Source organism: Spinacia oleracea, chromosome 4, assembly GCF_020520425.1.
Source record: "Spinacia oleracea cultivar Varoflay chromosome 4, BTI_SOV_V1, whole genome shotgun sequence".
Taxonomy (NCBI): Eukaryota; Viridiplantae; Streptophyta; class Magnoliopsida; order Caryophyllales; family Amaranthaceae; genus Spinacia; species Spinacia oleracea.
This window is the reverse complement of record NC_079490.1, coordinates 178,697,494-178,713,697: the sequence shown is the minus strand read 5'-3', so window position 1 is coordinate 178,713,697 and position 16,204 is coordinate 178,697,494. Positions and strand designations below refer to the sequence as shown.

Below are 16,204 nucleotides of genomic sequence, written 5' to 3'. Positions count from 1 at the left end.
ATAGTTGAGACTACCTTTATCAATTTTTCCTATTTGCAATTGTCATTTATAACGATTACTTAGGAGTGACCCACGAGCGGAGGAACTCCTATTGTGTTATTTTCCTTACCTTTCAAAAAAAACAAAAAAAACGTTTTTATTGCTTATGCACACATTTTTTTTAAAGGCAAATTTGGCAAATACAATCTAACAAACTTCTAATTTTGCCAATTACAACTTCAAACTTCTAATTTTGCCAATTACAACCTTAAACTTATACATCCATTTTAAATTACAACTCGAAACTTTTTTCCGGCAAAAATCATCGAAAGATGATGTCATGATGTTGTTTAAAAAAACAATTACATTAATAACTATAAAAAAATTGATATATTTTTAATTCTTATTTTTCGATTTATTTTGTTCTAATTGTTATTTTTTTAAGTTTTTGTTGTAGAAATCATGTAATTGTTTTTTAATGAAATTATGACATATCTTCCGGTGATTTTTGCAGGAAAATGAATTTGGGTTGTAATTTAAAATGGATGTATAAGTTTAAGGTTGTAATTGATAAAATTAGAAAATTAAGGTTGTAATCGGCAAATATGAAACTTTATTAAGTCATATTTGTCAAATTCTCTTTTAAAAAAATGTATTAAACGTAGCAAAATTCACAAGGATATGAAATGACTTAGATAATTCATGCGGATTTTTCATGAAATGCCCTTGAGGTTTGTCTTAATGCACCAAATACCCCTAAACTTTCCAGAATGCACCAAATACCCCCGAGGTTTAAAACAATAACACAAAATGTCCCTAATGAGCATTTTCCGTCCATTCCGTTAAGTCTCCGTTAGCGTGAATTTACTTTTTTGCCCTTACTCAACTATTTTCTCTACTAATTCTAATATTAACACTTAATTAAATTAATTAAACCCCTAAACAATTAATTAACTATTATCTTAAAAAAAATTAAGCCCCTAAAAATCTAATTAACTATTAAAAATACAAATTGACCAAAAATTGCTTGCTTGCTTGTTTCTTTATCGTTGTCACCCAACAAATTAAGCTCCTAAGAAGCTGCTTTGCTTGCTTCTTCATCGCCACCATCGCCAAAAACAAATTGACCAAAGCAGCCCAGGCGACGAACTTCAATGCAGGTACCACCAAAACCCACCCCCTGGTGTTTCCCTCCCCCGCACTGAACTTCAATGCCGCCACCACCAAACCCCACTCCCCCTCCCCACTGCCGCCGCCACCAAACCCCACTCCCCCTTCCTCATCAGCGTTGTTTCCCTCCCCCGCACTTCCCCCACCGTTACGATTATTGCGACAAGCATCAATGCTAGATTGAAATCCCCCATTGCTGATTTGGGGATCAGATTTTTTGTTAGGGTTTGTGTTTTAGATCTTAATTTTGAGGAGAGAGGAAAATCGAATGTGTTTGTTTGAGTTTGAGTTGAATCTTTGAAAAGGGAGGTAGTAGAAAGCTTCTCCTTGAGTTCACGTAATAATGGGGTTTGGTGGTGGCTGTGAGTGAAGTTCATGAAGATTGAAGAAGGAAAGAGAAAGAGACAGAGAAAGATAAAGGAAAAAAAAGAGTATTTAAAAAAAAAAAAAGAAGTTAACGGAGACTTAACAGAATGGACGAAAAATGCTCATTAAGCGTATTTTGTGTTATTGTTTTAAACCTCAGGGGCATTTGGTGCATTCTGGAAAATTTAGGGATATTTGATGCATTAAGATAAACCGCAGGGGCATTTCATGAAAAATCCGTAATTCATGTGAATACAAGATCTTAAACTGAGGTAAATAGACAAAAGATGATTCGGAGCAAGACTTTACTAAAAACATTCAATGAAGAGTTGACTTTTTTCAAGAGAAAATGTAAAGTTATTATTTTTAACAACAAATTTACTTTTTAACGGGATACGAATCATAAAGTAGTATCAGAATCAACAAAATACGACGATTTGCATTTCGTTACCAGAAAAGTAATTTCGACTAAGAAAACATACTTCATTAACTTCCATTCGGTTAATGTACAATCGGATAGTATCCAGACATTATATTTCGATAAGAAATACTGCCTCCGTCTCTTTTTATTTTTTACGTTTTACTTTTTTGGTGTTTCAAAATATTCTTTACATTTCCTTTTATATTATCACATAAATGATTTAATATTCTATCAAAATTTGTCCCTAATTATTATATTAACCAATTAAATTAATTGAGTCATTTAATCCCTCACACTTTCCATAAAGACATCAACTTTTTCTCATTTTCCCATATCAGAATTTTAATAAGAGTGAATACATTATAAATAAACGTAATTTTCCTCGTTTACATGAAAAACTTAAAAAAATCTTAATGGACATTAATTAGTCGTTAAAACACGTGTAAAATACCAAACGTAAAAAACAAAAAGAGACGGAGGGAGCAGGAGTAAAAAAAAGTCGGAGTCAAAATCTCAATAATTAACCCAACTCAACTTATCCTTTCGGATTACGAGAGCTAAGCAAAGTTTTCAATAGTCAATAGGAGTAGTCACTGAGTCACTGACTCACTAGTCCAGTACTAGTACAGTAGTACTGGAGCTGGACTAAACAAGCAGGAGTACAACCAACATCACTAAATTTACTCCGTATTATTTACCGATAAAAAACAACAACTCCCACATTCTCACTAACCAAAATGACGTTGCTACCCCTGTTCACCCACCAATCCCTCAACAAAAACGTTTAAACCCCCTGTAAATTACCGTTACCCCTACGCCCCATTTCTCCCCTTAAACCCTCCTCCTCTTCGCCCACTTCAAAAAAACAAAATCCAAAATAAAAATATCCCAAAATTTTTAGAGAGAGAAGGTCAAGTTTCATAGAGAGAGAAACATACCAAAAAGAAAAAAAAAATAGAGGAGAAGTGGGGTTGGGAAAAAGACAAAAATGGATCCGCATACCCAGAGGGCGGAGGCGGAGCGGTGGCTAGGTATAGCAGCCAAGTTACTGACGGCGCGTGACTTTTTAGGGAGCAAGACATTCGCGATCCGAGCGCGTGAAGCTGACCCTAACAACGCCGTTTCCGACCAAATTCTTGCCGTGGTTGATACAGTTCTTGCCGGTGAGAAGCGAGTCAACTCTAATCAGCAACCTGACTGGTACACCGTCCTTCAGCTACCTAGGCTTGTCCGTGACCCTGACTTGATTGCTGACCACTACCGTCGCCTTGTACTGTGTTTGAATCCGGAGAGAAATAGGTTTCCTTTTGCTGATTACGCGCTGCAGTTGGTGATGGATGCTTGGTCTGTACTGTCGGATCCTACTAAGAAGTGGCTTTTCGATAACGAACTCGCCCTTTATTTGCAACAGGGTGAGCCCATGGTTCAGCCTGCGCCACCGGTTGCTGCTGTTGCTGCTGCTGCTGGTGGAAATAGCGGAGGGAGTCAGTTGAATACTTTCCAGTTTTTTCAACCTCAGCCACTGCCCCAGCAACAACCACAACATCAGCAGCAACATCAGCCGCAGCAACAGTCGCAACATCATCAACAGCAGCAGCAACAGCAACAGCAGCCGATGTGGCAACAACAACAACAACAACAGCACCAGCAGCCGCAGCAGCACCAGCAGCAGCAAATTAATCAGAGAGAGTTTATGCCGCTGCCGATTCAACCGCCGCAGCATGAGCAAGTTCCGCCACAGTGGCAGATGCGGGACCCCACTCCTTTCAAAAGTGGGGAGAGAAATAAAGAGGTTATGAATGGGATTGGATTAGGAACCAGAGTTGCAACTACTACATCTCCGATGGTACCGACACAAACTACAACCCGACCTACTCCTCGGGCTCCGCCACCTGCTCCACCACCACAGTCAATATCCCCGATACTTCCACCTGTATCGGCAGCAACAGTATCGCTGCAATTTCCGCCTGGAAGAGCATCGCCGCCACTGCCACCTGTATCGGAAGCGCAAGTACCTGTAACAGCCGCAGCTCCTGTTGTTGATGGTATTGCTGGAACTGCCCCTACTATTACTACAAATGCTGCTGCAAATGATAATATTAATAATAATGATAGTAATGTAAATGGTGTTGCTACAAATGCTGCTGAAACGGATGCTGATGCTGTTAATGAGAATAATGATGAAGAAGTTGTAGAAGAGGATGATGTTGTAGAAGATGTAGAAAGTTTTTGGACAGCTTGCCCTTACTGTTTTTACATATTTGAGTATCCAAAAGTGTATCAGGAATGTACTCTTAGGTGTCAGAATTGTAGGAAAGCTTTTCATGCTGTACAGATTCCGAATCCCCCTCCGATTAGTGGTGGTGGGAAGGAGAAGGAGACACAGAAAGGAAAAGAGAATTCGTTCTGTTGTTGGGGTTTTTTTCCATTAGGGTTTTCGATGACCGCTTGGAAAAAGCAAAATCAGTTTGGGAACTCAAATGGGTCGTCAAATTGGGTGCCTTTTTCGCCTATGTTTACTTGCCCTGTTGAAAATGGGGGTGGGGGTTTCCAGTGGTTTGACAATAATGGTGGCAATGCCTTTGTTGGGCCAAAGAATGTCGAGACAAAGAATACCCCTAGAGTTTATATTGATGATGATGCATTTCTTGAGCTTTCTGAACCTAGTGATAAGGATTCATCTGATGGTGATTGGAGAACTTATAATCAAGAAAAGAAGAAGAAGAAGAAGAGGACAGGGAGGATTGGGGGACAAAAGAGAGGAAGACCTCGCAGAGGAGATGTGTTAAATAAAGTGAAACAAAATGTAGCTAGTGGAGGTGGAGTGTCTGTTGGTGGTGAGCATATGGATGATGGGTCCGATCCGCAAGTTGTAATTGGTTTGGCTGCTGGGGATAGATCTGATATAGGCAAAACGGCTGCTGCTGCCCTTACTAGGAAGCAGACTAGGAGAAGTAAGAAGGATGTAGGGAGATTAGATCTCAATGTGGAATTCAACAATGATGGTGAAGAGCATGCCCCTGCAGTAAGTGCAGTAAACGGGGAGGAAGGGATTGAAAATATTGGATTTTTTGAAGGTCTAGATGAGTTTCTAAGTACATTGCCCATACTAAATGTTGGCGGGGATGAAAAGGCTAAACCTTCTTAGCAGAATCAAGCCTCTTCTGCTATCCAAATGCCCCTGATTGTTCCTTTTTTGCAGTTTCTGTATGCAGGTAGCTACTAGCTAGTGTTGATGTATGTAGAGCAGCTAGGATTTCTTTAAAGCTTTTTCCTGGCTGCCAGTATGTAGTTTTGTAATATGCAGGGATTTGATCATCAGGTCTTTTTCTTTTGTTGTTAGAATCCTCCTTTGTAGATTATCCTGCTATCATGAATAATTTTCTGATGTTAATTTTGGTACATTAATGAGATAAGCAGGGTAAAGCTTGAAACTCATCTGTAAATAAACCATCATCATCTACTTCTAATTGTGCTGATTTCCCTTGATTTCTTGCTCATTAACTTCAAGAAGTCGGGAAAAGTGAAAAGAGATGGTGGAGAAATAACAGAAGAAACTAATATTGCAGTATCATCTCATGCGATATGAAATATGCAATCTCTTTTTCAGGCCAGTGCTGGAAATACCTGTGGTTTTCATTCTTGTTACAGGAAAGCTTGGGAAAGATATGGTAGATTGCTGTTGTTCAGCTCAAGGGGTTTGCCTAGTATATTCCATGTGGAGAAGTGAAATCCAGACGGTGGCAGTACTCCATTAACTTCGTCCGTGATAGATAGAGAGAGCAAGTCATGCTTCAATTTTCATTTGATCGAGATCATTCAAGTAGCTGCTTCACTTGTCTACTGGACCCTGGACTAATGGAGGATACCTGCTGGTTATGACAGTAGTCATGACACTGAAGGTAAGTGTGTTTATATATTATGCCTTTCAGGATGCTTATAATTCCAACTAAATGTTAAGTAAAATAGTACTTTGTATACCATTTTCTAAAATAGCTTGTTGAATACATTGGCTTATATTCTTCTCTAGTGTGGATACTTAAAAGGCATAGTCTTTCACAAAACTCCACCACGTAGCACTTGCCACTAGGCAATGACATGGCGACATGTCATGCAACGAGCTTGATTTGTAATATCAGTCTGCCTTCTAAGTGATCTATCTAACCTTTATAATTGCATGTCCAACTTGCCGCCGCCTACTACTATTAGTTCCACCTTTTTCACCAATAATCCATGACTTCATATGAAACTAACTATAATGAAAAGAAATTGTGTATTGTACGGGAAGAAATACTAATATCCATCTAAACTCAGAAGTACTCACAACAAAGAAGGATTTAGCAGCGAAAATTGGAAAATAATAATTTCAAGCTGGTTATGAATTATTTTCCCTGAGACCTCACTTTACCATGCTTTAAATCTTGCGTTGACTTCTTCCCCGTAGTACCCAGTCCAGAAGATTGCTATTGCCAATCTGTATTTCCCCTTTTGCTTACGTAGTGGAGCATTGATGTGAATTTGCACTCTGCCAATTGCCAGCACGTTTGTGTAATAGACTGGATAATCAGATAGTAAAAGTGAGAAAGCAGTAGACAATTGGGGGCGGGGGTAGATTATTGGTTGTATTAGTGCTGCGATACAATCGTATACTATTCGTCATACAATCCCAGGCTATACTCCACTATAAACTAAAAACAAAACAATATAAAACTCTCATCATTTTCATCAAGCTTTCTCTTTCCCTAAACTCCTCTATTTGTTAACTAACTCCTCCTTGAATGTTAGTCCTCTTTCCGTATTAATTTGTTTTTATTTGTTAGTCCCTTTTGAAATCTTTCCTTATTTGTCCAATATTTATCCTCATTATACCATTGTAAATATCCAAATGACCCACTTGCTTACTCCCAAGTAAACCTTTATCTCCATTATACCCTTTTATTATTTATCTCTCCTAACCACATGAGTTAGCTTCTATTGAGATTCACGTGACATGTGTACTTAAGTTGAATTGTCCTAGAATCCAAAATGGACTAATATTCAAGAACGGAGGGAGTATAGTATTATTTTTTCCAGCTTCATGCCCTATCGTTCTGGTAGCTTCACTCTTGGTTGTGTATGACGTGCAATGAGTATAGATTTGTATAGAGATTTCTAGAAGCCTCCTTTTATTTACTTGTTCCTTTGGAAGTGATAACTTTCTAGAATCTTAGAAAACACTCATTTAGAGGAAAAATTCTATAGGGATTTAGGATATAAATAGGATCCTCTCATTTGTACATAGCGTCCAAACACTGGTAAAACTCTCTCAAGCAATACAAAATATTCTTTAAAAGCGTACTTATTTTGTGATTTCACACTTAGTTTTCGTTGCATCAGTTAAGCCTAGCCGCACTTTGTTAGTGCTAATCAACGAAATTGGGCTAAGTTGATGTATGTTGCCCAATTCTCCCTCAACTTGCTCATAGGTCCAGTGGTCCCAACTGTGGGAAAAACGAAATGGAGAACCAAATAGGGGAGAAACAAAAGAAAAGATGGTTCGGGGAAATGTTATTCTATAAAAATGTTAATTAGAAACATGTTTAGGGATTTTATTTCTGTAGAAAAATTGTTGGTGGATTGGACAAAGGAACGAGTGTTTGTAATGAACCAACCTGATGTGGGCCGTTTTCCATTGGTTTACAGCAGAAGACAAAAAGGGACACACAAAGCAACACAAGTCAGAAACTAGGCAAGGCATCAAGGGGGCGTTTCCACTACTGCTAGCAGAAAAGGACAACAACAACTCATTAAATCAAGTGTACTATGCGATAGGCTTTAGTGCATAAATGGTAGAGCAAGAGAGAGAAAGCTATTGTGTTTTGTATTAACTAAAGAGATTTGTGGCCTCAAGTCACTTCCTTGAGAGTTGTAGCCTAAAGCTACTAGTTTTTATTGTCCGTACTAGTTGGTTGAAATCAGAAATCAAAGCTTCCTCTTTGCCAAGAGTGTTGAGGAGACCCACAAAAACCATGAAGTTGTGGAGGGAGCCACTGCGTTTGGAAGGTAGGATTGATCGGTACAGAGAGGAGCAGAGTGCTCAAATGAACATCATGAAACGCGACCAGGAGCGGTATCAGGAGGAAATGAAGAATCTCCTGGCCAGCTATAAAGAGCCCAGAAATTCGCCCATACACTCATTCGAAGAGCAGGAGGGAGACATGCCCTTGTTCGAGGGAAAGGATCTAGATGGGTGGATTCTTAGAGGGGAGGAATATTTCGATTTTTACAAGTTGACTGAAAGTGAGAAGATGGACGCGGTGGTGGTATCTCTGGAAGGGGACGCCTTGCGGTGGTACACGTTCGAATCACGCCGCCACCCAACGCGTACCTGAGCGGAGCTAAAGGTGAAGGTGCTGGTGATGTTCCGGCCGACGAATGTTGGGACTCTCCACGAGCAATGGCTCGCCACCTCCCAAACCACCACGGTGGAGGAGTACCAGAAGGCGTTCATGGAGTTTGCGTCGCCATTGAATGATATCCCAGAGAGTATTATGATGGGTCAGTTTATGAATGGGCTGAAGGATAAGATTAAGTCTGAGATTCGGGTTCTAAACCCGTATACGTTGGAGGACGCTATGGACTTAGTAATTAGGGTTGAGGAAAGGAATCGGGTTCAAGGCCTGAAAAGAAATGGGGTTGGCCCAACTAAAAATGGGACCTTCTCCTATTTTAGCAAGAGCTAAATAGCCACAACTTAAGGTAGTGGGCCTCAATCTCAACCTTTGGGTTCTAAGTCTAACCAATCAGTGAGGAACATTACCGGCAAAACAAACACAGCCAACGCAAACTCTTTCAATGGGTCAAATACTTTTAGCCCTCACCGGTCAACGACGACCACCACCGCCTCGCGTTTCGGGGGCGACACAAGGAGGCCGACGGAGCGTGAGCTGCAAGATAAGAGGGCCAAGGGGCTTTGTTTCAGGTGCGATGAAAGGTGGGGAGTTGGCCACCAATGTAAGAGGAAAGAAGTTAGTGTGTTGCTCGTCGACGAGGACGATGATCAGGGTGAGGAGGAGGACCGTGAGTTTTAGGCGATTGAGAATTCCGAGGAGTTGGAGACGCCGGCGACGGTGTGTATTAATTCTATTGTTGGGATTACTAATCCGAAAACCATGAAACTGCTTGGAAGGATAGGAGACGGGGAGGTAGTGTTGATGGTGGACCCGGGGGCCACGCATAATTTCATCTCCCTTAAGGCGGTGGAGCAGTTGGGGATTCCGTTTACGAAGTCGGGGGGATTTGGTGTTTCATTGGGGAACGGAGAGGCGATCCGCGGTACTGGAATATGTAAGGCAGTGGAGTTAAGGCTCAATGACGAAGCAGTGGTAATAGATGACTTCCTACTCTTAGAGTTAGGCAACTCAGATGTCATACTTGGAATTCAATGGCTGGAAAAATTGGGGTAGAAGGCGCCACACGAACTATCCGCGGAGACCCGTCCCTAGCTCGGTCGAAGATCACTCTCAAGGCTATGATGAAGGTCTTGAGGAAAGAAGGAGGAGGGATTCTGGTTGAGTTCAATCGGCTGGAAGGGAAGGAAGTGAATGCTCTTGACCAACCTCCATTTCTGAAGGCTGTTCTGGAGGAATACAGTGGGATTTTTGAGGCACCAAGAGGACTCCTACCGAATAGGGGCAATGAGCATGCCATTGTGATGAAGGAAGGGAGCAACCCGGTGAATGTACGACCCTACAGAAATCCTCAAATTCAGAAAGATAGAGATAGAGAGGTTGATCAGTGAGATGCTGGATGCCGACATCATTCGGCCCTCCACTAGTCCCTACTCGAGCCCAGTGTTGTTGGTGAAGAAAAGGGATGGTTCTTGGAGATTTTGTGTTGATTATCGTGCCCTCAACAAGGAGACCGTGCCGGATAAATATCCTATACCGGTAATTGATGAGTTGCTAAGTGAGTTACATGGAGCCAAAGTCTTCTCCAAGTTAGACTTGAAGGCCGGGTACCATCAAATACTTGTGTGCCCCAAGGATACTCTCAAGACGGCATTCCGAACCCACGAGGGCCACTATGAGTTTCTGGTGATGCCGTTTGGCCTCACCAATGCACCGACAACATTCCAATCACTCATGAATGAGGTATTCCGATCCTATTTAAGAAAATTTGTTGTTTTTTTTACGATATACTTGTGTACAGTTCTTGTGTGGAGGATCATGTCGGTCATATGAGAACAGTCCTGGAAACGCCGGAGAGAAGGCAATTGTTTGCGAATTTTAAAAAGTGTGAATTTGGCAAGAGCGAGGTGGCATACCTTGGCCACATGATTTTTTGGCCGTGGAGTTGCGGTAGACCAGGAGAAGATCCAAGCCATGGAGGGATGGCAGACTCCACGCAATTTGAGAGAATTAAGGGGATTCTTGGGCTTAACGGGCTATTACCGTAAATTTATAGCCGGCTATGCTCAAATAGCCCAATCTCTTACGGATCAGTTGCGTAAGGATGCCTTTGGGTGGTGTGAAGCTGCCACCAGAGCATTCGAAGAATTGAAGGGCACAATGATTGTTGCCTCGGTGCTTGCCATGCCGAATTTTCATAAAGACTTTGTGATTGAGACGGATGCGCCCGGGTATGGGCTTGGAGCTGTAATGATGCAAGACGGCAGGCCCATTGCATTACTTAGTCGGGTACTTGGGCCACGAGCGAGAGCTAAATCCATATATGAAAAGGAGTTGATGGCGGTTTGTTTAGCGGTCCAAAAGTGGAAACATTACTTGTTGGGCCGCCACTTTGTGATCCGCACCGATCAACAAAGTCTGCGGCACATAACCCAGTAGCGTGAAATAGGAACAGATTATCAACGTTGGGTGAGGAAACTTATCGGGTTCGACTTCGAGATTCAATATAAGCGGGGGCATCTAATCGGGTGGTGGATGCACCCTCACGAAAGGAGGGAGGGGAGTTAGAATTTGGAAGTTGGGAATTAGGGGCACTGATATCGTCCCAGGGCATTAACCGGAAGGGGCTGGAAGAGGAAGTTGAGAAGGATGAAGCATTGCGTAAAGTTAAAACAGAATTACAAGCAGGGAGATTTCTGGGTTTCACATGGAGGGGGACAGATTGTTGTATAAGGGGCGAATGGTGATTGCCAAAGGTTCGTCCTTTATTCCGGTACTACTGTGAGTATCATGATTCGTCTGAGGTCAAGACCTATTTTGGGCTGGCGTCGGAATAGTTTTGGCAGGGCATGCGCAAGAGGGTCACACACCACGTGCAGAATTGCAGCGTTTGCCAAAGAAACAAACACTCTCAACAAAGCCTGGCACGGCTGCTGCAACCCTTGCCCATACCAGCCGCGGTTTGGGAGGAGGTGACCATGGTTTGGGAGGAGGTGACCATGGATTTTGTTGAGGGCTTACCCTTGTCTCGGGGAGACACTATCCTCGTTGTGGTGGACCGCTTGTCCAAATACGCGCACTTTATTGGGTTGAAGCACCCCTTCACCGTGTACACTGTGGCTGGCAGCTTTATCAAGGAGGTGGTCCGACTCCACGGTTCCCTTCATCAATTATCTCAGACCGCGATTGTGTGTTTTTAAGTGTCTTTTGGAAGGAATTGTTCAAGCTTCACGGCACAGACTTGAAGCGTAGCACCTCCTATCATCCACAAACGGATGGACAGTCCGAGAATGTTAACACTTAACAGAACCACCAAGATTGTGGCGTTTGGGCAATAACAATACCACTGTTGGGAGCATAGAAGAGATGTTACAGGAGAGAGATTACATGTTAGATGAGCTGAAACTGAATTTATTCAAGGCACAACAAGCGATGAAGCAACATGCAGATAAGAGACGAAGAGAGGAACAATTTGTAGTTGGGGATATGGTGTTTTTGAAACTGCAACCGTACAGACAGAAAACCTTGGCCAAGAGACCCTTTGAGAAGCTATCTGCTCGCTTCTATGGGCCTTTTGAGGTGTTGCAGAGGATTGGGCAAGTAGCATACAAGCTGAAGCTACCCACTACTTGCAAGGTGCACCCTGTCTTTCATGTGTCCCAACTTCGTAGGGCAGTGGGCACACAGGAGGTCTCTCCTTCGATCCCTGAACAATTGACGAGTGAGCTGGAACTCGTGGTAGAGCCAGAGAAGTTGCTGGAGGTACGTAGCACAGCAAGAGGTCAGGAGAGGATGCTGGAAGTCTTGATCAAATGGAAGCACTTGCCACCTTTTGAGGCAACCTGGGAAGAAGCTGCTGAAATCCATGAGCGTTTTCCGGACTTCCACTCTTGAGGACAAGGTGAGTCTTTGGGGTTGCGGTGATGTAATGAACCAACCTGATGTGGGCCGTTTTCAATTGGTTTACAGCAGGAGACAAAAAGGGACACACAAAGCAACACAAGTCAGAAACTAGGCAAGGCATCAAGGGGGCGTTTCCACTACTGCTAGCAGAAAAGGACAGCAACAGCTCATTAAATCAAGTTTACTATGCGATAGGCTTTAGTGCATAAATAGTAGAAGCAAGAGAGAGAAAGCTATTGTGTTTTGTATTAACTAAATAGATTTGTGGCCTCAAGTCACTTCCTTGAGAGTTGTAGCCTAGAGCTACTAGTTTGTATTGTCCGTACCAGTTGGTTGAAATCAGAAATCAAAGCTTCCTCTTTTGGTCCAATTGTGGTGTTGTTTCTTATAATTTCAGGTTGAAGATAACAAGTTCTTTGCAGTGTTCCACGCAGGAATGTGAAAGTTTGTGTAGTTCCTGTGTCATTGGACTAAAATGTTAGATGTGAGGGTATGAACAAGCAAATATAAGAATGGAGTTGGCTATTCAACGTGAGGACATGTATTATCTCCAAATTCTATCTTATGAAACTGGTTTTGTAGTAACACATCAAATTCAACTAAGACTTTAAATAAATTATTGTAAAATTCTTATTAGTAGTTTGTGTCCTTTACCTGCATTTTTGCAATTCAGTTGAATACTCAGAGCGCAATTGTGTGTGGAACTCCTTTATCTAGCTTACAAGTACAATATCTCAAAGAAATTTTCTTTAATCTCCATGAATTTGTGCTAATTGGAGTTTCTGCTTGTCCCCTTTCCTTATAGGATTCCAGAGTAATGTTATGTGCCCAATCTTGTGTTGCTTTCGTTGATGAATGTTTGCTCTTATCCACTGATTCTGGTTTTTCTTTGTTTGTTTATCTGTACAAAACGTGTATGTCATGCTTATAATTGATGTATTGATGCATTGTACTTCCTTGTGTTACTCTAAATCAGAATGTAGTGTTATTGTAGATTTGTAGATGAGGAGTTGTAGTTATGGATTGACATGAAAACCAATTAAATGCTTATAGAATATAGATGTACTCTTAAGCTTGATTTACAAATCATCTGCTCTTTGACACGGAACATAGTTTTGTACTGATACACAGCATATACTCATGAACCTGACGAGATTGATCCTTTGCCACCTTGGATTGTTGATCTAGAATAGTAGACTTGTGCATAGCATTGATTGTTAGATTTGTCACACTTGCACATCCAAATATTGATGAATTAATGCTTCTACCATATTCCCTATGTATGTGAGTCCACTTTATACAGCCAAAGCCAGTGAATGAGTTCAACGGTTGATTGTCCCTCCTGTGTACCTCAGGAGTGTAGGCATGGTTGTTGGCCAGCAAATGTATTCTTGTGCAGGATGGTAATAGTCAAAGTTTCTACCCATTAGTAACGGTTACCATGTGCTCTTCCTAGCTAAATTGTACTCAGAAAGTCACCGAGTTACCGTGCATTCTTTATATATACTTCCCTTATACCTGCTTTTCTTTTAGAAAAAATTGATAGTTGTCTGCCAGTCTGAAGTTGCTGCTAGTATCAGGACAAAGGCCTGTCGATCTCTTTAAGTGTTATGATTTTTATCAATCATGAATGCGTGGCTTTTGAAGTAAACTTAGCAAGACTTGTCAGATGCGTATACCAAGGTCTCCGATTCATGTATTTCAGGTTTTCTTATGGGAGTGTCCAAATTTCTGTTCTATTTCTGTGGACAAGGATCATACTCGGGATAAGAAATATGAGGGACTATTGTGTGAATGAAGAGTATGAGGATCACATGCTGGCTCATCGGATGAAAATTAGTACTCGGTGAGTCGACATATCCCTATGTGGTCATTACTTTTCAATTGTCATGAACGCTGGTTTTCTGATCACTTCTGCCGTGGAGGACTCAGAATTAATTGTCGAATTCTTTGTTAAGGATCAAGATTGGGATCCTGAGACAGTGAGACGATTCTTACAATCTTGTTACATTTGCAGCATGAAATGTAAGTGGCATGTTCGGATTTTCCTTGTTAATTTATGTAGTTTTCCACTTTTCAGTCAAAAGATTTAAGATCGGGATCCTGTATGTCTTTTTTCATGTTACTGCTGAGGTGTTGGTGAAGATTGAAATTTGAGACATGAAAGAAAATTGAAGTGGGTATCAACAAGTGAAATGTTTTACTTTCTTTCTATTTCTCTATGTATGCAGTGCGCAGAAGGTTTAGAAGTCGTATCCCATGCTCAAGAGTTTTCCCATTGTCAGAATCGTCAACTCTAGATTAGAGACTTGAAGCTTGTGATGAGTTGCCTGATTTTAATCACCACGTATTTATCTATCGATGCCTGTACTCAGAGGGCACAGACTTACTGAAAGGTATACTTGTGTATGTCCTTATTTAACACTTTGTGTTATTGACAAGTATCTTGGCTATTGTTCTTTTAACACGGATATTATTAGAAACATAAATTGTACTCCGTATGGTATATTGATCATAAGTTGATTGAATTTGATATTGCTGTGATATTCAGGATGATATTCAATGATGTTGAAGATGTTTTTGACAATCTTAAACAGGTCTTAGCCAGAGGATGAGTACACAATTGGTTTTGTGGAGAATCTGTCTGATGCATTTGGTAGTCCCTGAGCTCTAGTTTGTTACCAGTTTACTTAATTTACTACATTATCTGAGAAGCTGAATGTATAGCTTTATCGTGTACCAACTAGTTTTGCCAGATATGGTATTGGTGGTGTTACTGTTAGGTGTTAACTTTGTCATTGAGCTAATCAAATTATGGACTGATTCCACCAGGCTTCGGTGTACTCTTGACCATTAATATTCCGATACATTATAAGAATAAGAGTAGGAGAGCCGAGCCATATTGGTAAACTACAACTTCATAGTTCAACGGGTTATGAAAATTGACTAATATGAGAAGCCTGACAGTTGGGTTTGGGCTTATTCTGAGTTGAACAATATTTCATATATGGTACTTCCTCCATCTCTTTTTATTCTTTATATTTGGTATCATGCATGTGTTTTGACAACTAATTAATATTGATAAAGATTCCTTCCTTTTTTTTTAATTAATTAATACAATTATGTTTATTGATAATATTTTCATTTTTATTTAAAATATGACATTTAAAAAGTGTGAGATATTTAATGTCTCAATGGAAAATTGTGAAAAGTTTAGTGTCCTAATGATTTTAATTAATTAATATAATTAATTGCACGATTTTTGAGAGCGTATTAAAGACATATATATAAAAAGAAATATTATAAATGTAAAAATTAAAATGGAATACTAAAATCGGAAAGCGTAAATAATAAAATGGGACGGAGGGAGTATTATTTTGAGAACTACCACTTTTATTTTGAGGGGAAGATCAAGCTAGCATTTTATTAAATCAAATCAAGCTCCACCGAGTTTGGATGCATTGGGGGAACGAGTTGATACAAATACGTTCTAGAGAACTCCCTGTGTCCTATCTAGCAATGAAGTGAGCCACCGTATTCCCAGCTCGTCTAACATGCATACATTGAAAAGAATCAAAAAGCTCACTTAGCCTACAGATATCATCATAGATAAAAAAAAATTGGGGCATCCCTTTCCACCTTGTTATGCACGGTCCTAATCACATTTGCCGCATCACTCTCCAAAGTTACTCTATCAAAACCGAACCTCCTTGCCAATTCCAAGCCATACCTCGCCGCTACCGCCTCGGCCATTTGCGGTTCCCATAGTGCATTACCTCTCTTTGCAGCATCCACCTTCAAGCTCCCCATACCATCCCGAATCACCACTCCAAAATACAATCCAATGCCTTCCATAATGTGGGCGTCTACGTTTACTTTAACTCCATTTTGGGTAGGAGGTATCCATCCAGCGACCGACCTGAAAGAGATAGAATGAGGGGGTATTTGTACCTTGGCGTTGTATGTACAATACTCT

The 16,204-nt window shown here is 40.8% G+C and overlaps 1 protein-coding gene and 1 long non-coding RNA gene across 2 annotated transcripts; both read left to right on the top strand.

Moving 5' to 3' along the window:
* The first annotated feature begins 2,746 nt into the window (after positions 1-2,746).
* On the top strand, positions 2,747-5,370 carry LOC110799810 (uncharacterized). Its single transcript, XM_022005080.2, has one exon. It carries the CDS (start codon positions 2,925-2,927, stop codon positions 5,082-5,084), a length of 2,160 nt encoding a protein of 719 aa, XP_021860772.2. The 5' UTR covers positions 2,747-2,924; the 3' UTR covers positions 5,085-5,370.
* A 478-nt stretch (positions 5,371-5,848) lies between these two features.
* Positions 5,849-15,059, top strand: LOC110799811 (uncharacterized). The gene is made up of 2 exons (XR_008932490.1): positions 5,849-14,624; positions 14,826-15,059. It is a non-coding gene; the product is annotated as an uncharacterized lncRNA (long non-coding RNA).
* Positions 15,060-16,204: the final 1,145 nt, after the last annotated feature.